General features: G+C 39.2%; 1 protein-coding gene across 1 annotated transcript in view; it reads right to left on the reverse strand.

The window, feature by feature from the left end:
• LOC137972694 (dedicator of cytokinesis protein 7-like) overlaps positions 1–7,500 on the reverse strand; it is a 25,366-nt gene that overhangs the window by 3,739 nt on the left and 14,127 nt on the right. The window contains exons 5-6 of the mRNA XM_068819420.1: positions 2,606–2,735; positions 516–597 (exon numbers count right to left, since the gene is read on the reverse strand). Of these exons, the coding sequence (XP_068675521.1) occupies positions 516–597; positions 2,606–2,735 (212 nt within the window). The remainder of the gene's footprint in view (positions 1–515; positions 598–2,605; positions 2,736–7,500) is intronic.

Here is a 7,500-nt window from a genome sequence, read left to right on the forward strand (position 1 = left end):
CCGATGAAATTCCTGGCTTTTCGCAGCTTTTCGAGGAAATTTCGTTTGAAACGATATTTCACTGATTTTTCGCTGCAATTTTTCAACGTCTATTGTGTCAATCGGTGTGATTTTTCGAACAATAATTCACTCTTCATCTCTGCGACGAATTTTCGAGCAATAGTTTGATCTTCCAGAAAATGCACTGCGAATTTTCGAGCAATAGTTCGTTCGCGAAACTTCACCAAATGGCAGTACCATTTCCCATAGTTTGATTTAAATGTGTACAATTAGACATTAAATTTCCTTCCTGCCAAGCCTCACAAACTTGTATGTGTTATGTCTGACAACTAACCTATTCATAAATTTGAAGTGCACACTGCTTTGATTTTAACAAACTTATAACTACTGTGTTACAACATAGTTAAAACCCTTTGTAACCCTGGAACTCCTTATGTTGCTCTCGCCCGCACAAACTGACCTATAGTTATTTCGATTTAATATTTTTATACATTGAAGAACACTAATATTGTTACCTGGATGCCCAGCTGCCCCTGGGCAAACTGTCATCCTTTTCCTTTCCTGTTTGGTTAATTTCAGTTGTGAGGTACTCTTACCCTGTAAAGGAAAGATCAAGAGCTGTTGCTTCCAAAAACACATCACTTGAGTACGCACTCGGGTGGAGGCTATTAAGGGTAGTAAGAAATTCAACTCCAGCATCTGAGCTAGGCATTCTGGCAAGGGTATGATCAACATAAATTTGGTTTTATCAATGGAGTTGATGATGTAAATTGGCCACCGTACAGAGATTCTGAAAGCTAATTTGTTGTATTCATCATCGCATCCACATGTCAAGCACTCCATTCCTTATTCTCAATTTCTTAGACTTCGACGTCTATGTAGTGATGACTCCGATTTTTCCAGCAAATCAGAGATGTGCCAGTTCTTCGAAAAACGTGGCTACCCTGTCTCTGTGGTCAAAGCGGGCCATCATCGCGCCCAACAATTTGATCGACAGTCATCACTACAAACGTCACAAAAGAATGACAGAATTCCATTCACCCTCACTTTCCATCCTCATAATCATGCAGTCAAAAGCATCATTCTTAGTAATTTTAACTTACTCCAAAATGATCCCGAGACTGGTAGAATCTTTTCGCAACCTCCACTTATTTCATTCAAACGCGACAAAAACGTAGGCAACTTTTTAGTTAGAAGCGTGCTCAAAACTAACAAGCAACCCGGCACTTTCAAATGCGCGTGCTCACGATGCAAAACTTGTCTTTTCATTGTTAACACTAGCAAGATATCGGGACCTAAGCGATCTGTTAAGATCACCGATCGTTTCACATGTACCTCCGCAAATGTCATTTATTGCATAACCTGTACATTATGCAACAAATTATACATTGGCGAGACAGGTAGACGACTAGGTGACCAATTCTGCGAACACCTTCGCGATGTTGAGAAGAATGACAAAGATGCATCTAAGCCAGTCGCTCGTCAATTTAATCTCCCTAACCACTCCAAAAAACACATTTCCCTTTCCCTACATCTAGAACAAAAATTCATCTTCCAAATCGGCACCCTTAATCCTCACGGTATTAACGAACGCTTTTCATTTAACTAATATATTCCTATTTTTCCCGTTGCCATGTTACCACCAATTGCGTAGCTCCTACTCTACTACAAAAACTACACGTAACCCATAATTCCTCGATTTGCTCTGACGAAGGGCTAACGCTCGAAACGTCAGATTTCAGAATCTCTGTACGGTGGCCAATTTACATTATCAACTCTGTTGATAAAACCAAATTTTTGTACACTACTTCCCCACCAACGCAGCACCACAGTTTCTTTAGAAACTACCCTCTTCATTCATTTATGATCAACATAAATTATTGTCTATGTGACATGGGCATCAAACCATCACGACTAAGCTTGTCTTCAAGCAACCTCCTTCCCAGGGTCTCTCTTCTCTGCAGCCATTGTCGTTGAGAAAAGACCCTGGTTCACGCTGGTCACTTGTCTCCCAAATGTGTGTTAGGGGACGGGTGGGATGGCATTGTCAACATTGCAAAGAGAATCAGCACGCAATTGATTTTGTGGCCAGATGACTATCAACAAAACATTTGATGGCAGTATTTTATGCACTACACATACATGGAATTCGACTTGAACGGCAAAAAGGTGTGGTCAAATTAATAGTTTGCCACAATTTTAAAGGAAAGAAGATTTTGTCATGCAAGAAAACAAGCCTAACATTTATCCATGGGAAACAAACATGTTCAGCGATCAGCCGGTGTGTTGTTATTTAAGTTCTCATGTCACGTATCGACCTCAAATCATCAAATCAAACTGTTTTACATGTACATGTAACATGTGCAGGTATTTTATTTTGTTCTTTGATTTTAGTTTTTCTTTCGAATGTTAAACAATGTGATTCCTAAAGTCGTAATCTTGTACAGTGAGTTGAAAGTTTTGACTTTCAATATTTATATTTCAACAACTTCGTGTAAATTGTCGATGTTGTCTAGGGTTTTTTTACCACTGCACAGTGCAGTGGATACACATGATCACAACCATTTCTCTTCCATTTAGAAAGTAAAAAGAACCCACGTCTAACCTGCTCTTGCAGTTTTCCTTTCTCATCACTTTCATAAATTTGATGAGGCAGTGATTTCACAAAACTTGGTGAGCGGACTACTTTGCGTCTTGAGTCTGGTTTCCCTTCATCAGAACAACGGAATTGGTATCTGTTTATAATTAATAGAAAGAGAAAGATTAGGATTACAATCAGGTACTTTGTAAGGTGATGGAGAATACCCGCAATATTTTATTATTGTCTAGAAACAAGTGAGAAATCAAACTACACATATATAGCAATAAATTACACTTTGGCTAATACCAAAAGAAAAACAAACTTTTTCAAGAGGTTCTCTCTCTTATCACAATCATAATTTAAACCATTATCAGGTGCCACAGTCCCATGTTCTCGAACATAATGAAAATATATAATTACTGCAAATGTAGGTGTCAATTAAAATCAATAAATTATGGTTTAATTAATACTTTTTTTTCAATATCACAGGGAAGATAAGCTATGTTTGTCTGAATTTTAAAATGCTGAGATGCAATCTTTTTCAACAATGATTCAGGGATACTCAGAATAAATCTGAGTGCATGCTCCCTTGTAGTCAAACCTTGTGATTACTATGTGTAGTTCAGATGCTCTATCACTGTGCTATAAGAGTTTCATGGGAGTTTGGCCATTAAACTAGTTACGGTATGACAAATATGTGTTATTTGCCCGCTGGGAGGTCCGTATAGCCAAAAACTGGGACCAGGGTCTTGAAAATGCTGCAGCTTTTTCAAGACCAAGGTTACAGTTTTTCGCTATACAAACTGACCCTTGGCTGGTAAATTTTTTTTTTCCCTCTCGCTCTCTCTTCCTAGCTGAAAATCACTTTTTTAATTGTTAACTCGCACTGCGCTTGATGGTGAATGCAGTAAATGACCAACATAACTGAACGCTTCAAAGATAAATATATATATATATATATATATATATATAATTATTTTAAATCTATTAATTTTCCAAAGCTCTCGTCTAATAAAAATCTGTTTTGAAACATTAATGTCTGTATGTAAATGGATGTGGTGTCAAAAAAGATGGAAATTTAAGGTCATCACACAAGCTCACGCAACCAGGGCTTGGATTCCGCCTGGGTTGGGGAACAAGATAGAAAAATTCCGCTCAATCTCAAAGCAGGATTCGCAGAATTCCGCCCACTCGCAAATTAAGAAAAAAAATTATTGTCCCACTATACTGCTAGACCTGAAATACCGGTAATAATAACAATAACAATAATAATGATAATGATAATGAGATTATTGTGCAAATGGTGCATTCATGCCATTGTAAAGAATGAGATGGCAAATGTTAACCCCAGTAAAGGAAATGAAGGAACAATGTAGAAAAGTAGATACAATATTCATACACGTATGCCTGACTCTCAAACCCGTAATTCACATACATGTAGAAAAGTGTTGAACATTCAAGCCTCAGGATAACTTTACCTTGGTAGATAAGTCGCTCTCTGTCTAGCCTGTGTGGCTAGCAGTATTGTTGGCGCAAGAGGAATAAGCTACGCAGAGAATGCAGAGGGGCGCTGTGAAATACCGTAAAGCTGTAATGCAAAACCAAGTTGTACCATATATTTCAAGTGTCAATATGTGGGCGCACAACTTATTAGCAGCATGCACAGAAGATGGGAAGAATCGTAGCAAACATAGATGTCAATTTGGAAAGCATGGAAAAAGTTGATACATGTACACCAAGGAAGCAAATAAAGCTCATGAGGAAGACTGTCAACTTGAAGTAAATCCATGAATAATTGTTGTAGCGGAGCTGCATGCACTCCCACGCACAGAGCACCATAGAAAACCGCAGGTACAAAACACAGGTCACAAGTCACAGGTCATTGTTTTACCAATACAGAGAGTATGCTAAACATTCATAAAAGTTAACCTTTTCGTTTAGGCCTAATTAGGCAATATGGTAACCCATCGATGAGAAAATTTTGGTTTTATAGCCATGAAGTCATCATCCATCCGTATGTCCACCCCTTCACCACTAGTTTACACCAAAGATCTTTGATATTTGACATCCATGGTTATGATGAATTGACACGTGTCAAAACAAGGTATCCACTGACCAGTATCATGTGATCATATCGCAGGCTCAAGCTTCGAGCTCACTGAGGTGAACTGTTTTTTTGGGTTTTTTTTTTAAAGTTAACCGCTGACCAGGTTTTGGTTTTGGATAGGATTGCAGGCGCAACCCAGGTTAACTCACCTAAACATAAAGAAGGCTTCATTTTTTGCATGCTTTCTGTGGCTTGACGCAGTTACACGGCCATACTACATCAACTATAGTTCTTACACAGTCAACGCTTTTTGTGTCAACGGTTTGGAAAATGCTTTCTTTCTGCATTTTTCGCTGGTTTCAATCCAGTTTGACATATAAGGATAACTGTGGTCCACACTGGTGGTTACGAAGTTATTCAAGTCACGCATCGGAGGGATATAAATTTAAAGCTGAGTGTTTATCTTTAATTTGCTTAGAGCTGCTTACTTCTCTGTACGGTAATTTTTGGCATACATGTATCTTTAGAAGCTCTGATAAGGTTGCATGATATCGATGCCTGGAGGACCTATGACTAGAACAGAAACTAAAGGAGAGAGAAAGAGAACGACAACGACCAAAACAGAAAGAATACCAGTGATATTAACAGCTTATACTTAAAGGAAAAAGCTACTCCACAAATTTTTTCCTTGGGTACTAAACCCTTTGTTATTTCTGCGGATGCGTCTTTTTAATTAAAGTGGTTTAATTGGTTTTTCCTTTGTTTACAAATTATGTAAAGAAACAGTTGATTTGTTTGTTTCTTTTGCTCCAAAATGCAAGAGAACAAGTGCTTTTTTAATCGTTTGCCCAACTGTTTTTCCATGTGCCCCGAAAGTGACACGAAAATTTTGCCTTATGTTATAAACACGTAATTGAAATGAGCTCTTTCCTAAAACTAGTCGTTCTCAATGAGAAGGGAAATGCTCGAGTAGGAGGAGACCTGATCAATGCAGGCAGCCTCAAAGAAGGAAGATTTTGTAAGACCAAATGCCCTGTAGTAGTTGATGGTGATGGTAGCCATTGACATAACATGCCACTGCCCTCGTTGCAAACTCGACCGACAATGCGAAGAATCTGAAGCGAAATGTTTCTCAAACCACAGAACAACACAGTTTGAACTAGCTCTGACAACTTTCAATAATATATCTAAGTCGATTCATGATGATACTAATTACCGTGAAAACAACAGGAAAATCCAGAGGAAAATCCGCCACAACTCAAAGAAACGAATATTATGGTTTTTTCTGCCATGTGATTAGCTGAGCATTCGTTCGGTGGTGCTCGGTGTCCGACGGCAATCCGAAGACTGTAACTCAATGGCCCGAAGAAATGCCGAGTGTACCTCAGAACCCAATCCGCAAGGCATAGCATTTATAATTGGGCAAACTAAGGCATGCAAATCTCGAGATTCATTGCACGATAGCCCCGAGATGCATTGCAAGATTAGTGTTGCTCGAGCGAGCGCATTTCACTTGCTTGTGTTTTCAGAAGTTTGTTTAAAGCACCTACAGGTAATTTAGTGTTGGAGCGGATCTTGTTTGAAGGTCATCTTTTCTAGGCTGCAGTGCCGTATTTTGCTGATTCTTGTTCCAAGCCAAGCTGGTGCGCTTCAATGACATACATCAAAATGTGAATGATCTCATTTTCAGAGATAAGGTGGAATAAGGTGCACCAGTAAAACTCTTTTTTGACCTTAAACTGACAAAGTTTTTTTATGGTTTCTAATTTTAGCATGATTTGTATTCACTGGCTATTGACAGTTGACTCTGTAATGGTTTTCAAGTAACATTTGATTGACGTGTCCTTGTTATCAGCCAATCAGAAATTTCCATCCTCCCAGTGACCAAGATACAGTACCGCCTGGAAGTATTGACCCCTTTACCGCGTCATTGCCGCGTCAGCCTGTCGCGACTTTCCCTCGGTATTCCCGCGGTAGGCCGCTTTTCTGCCGAGGGAAATTTACGGCCAGGCTCCAAAGTTGCCGTGGGAAAGTCAACCGAGGTAAACCCTCGGTAATTAAAATTCCGCGGTAGAGTTGGGTTTCCGTTAACTTTGTGTTTTGATAGGCTATTGTAGATTGTAATGTTGAAATCCCACCGAACAACAGAAACTGAACAAGTTTCGGCTGAAAATTGCGAACAGCAAAGAGGGTTATAGCCGCTAATCATGCACCTTGGTTTCCTTTTCCTTTTACATGCGAAAAGAATATCCGTACTGTAGCTAGATTCCGACCACATTTGAAACCTTCTTTGCGACATGCATTTGTTTTTGATTGCAGTGATTATTTCGAAGACTTATGGTGGACTATTCATTCGAAGGTTCGACGCTTGTCCCACTTGCGTGGACTTCGCCGTCATTTTATACATTTAAGTTTATGGGAGAATATGTCCGCTTGTTTTTTGCAGCTCAGCGCACAGAACATACATTTATTCATTTATTATTTCGATATCCTGCAAACAGGAGAGGGTTTTGACAATATTTACAAACTGAAAGCTTACACGTTCAGGGTGAACGGCTCGAAAACCTTGCGTGACCAAGTTACGACTTCTTGTGGTTTCCTACTGCAGTATTACTTTCTAAGGTTGTTTAGTGTAACAAATCACAAAAAAGAAAAACACTCCAATGAAAGAACCCAGGATATCAAACCCCTGAAATAGTCGAAAATTATTTGATCTAAACTGAACAGATTGTTTTCGTGCTCTGGGTAATCGTTGGTGCATATCAGCGTGGTTATGCAAATTTATCACGAGTGGACGCCCGCTGCGAAAAGAGTTGCTTGTGGAAGCGCAACGTGAGCACTGGAGCAAAGATGGTTCGAACATTCTAAAGTT

This window comes from Montipora foliosa, chromosome 10, assembly GCF_036669935.1.
Source record: "Montipora foliosa isolate CH-2021 chromosome 10, ASM3666993v2, whole genome shotgun sequence".
In the NCBI taxonomy this organism is placed as follows: Eukaryota; Metazoa; Cnidaria; class Anthozoa; order Scleractinia; family Acroporidae; genus Montipora; species Montipora foliosa.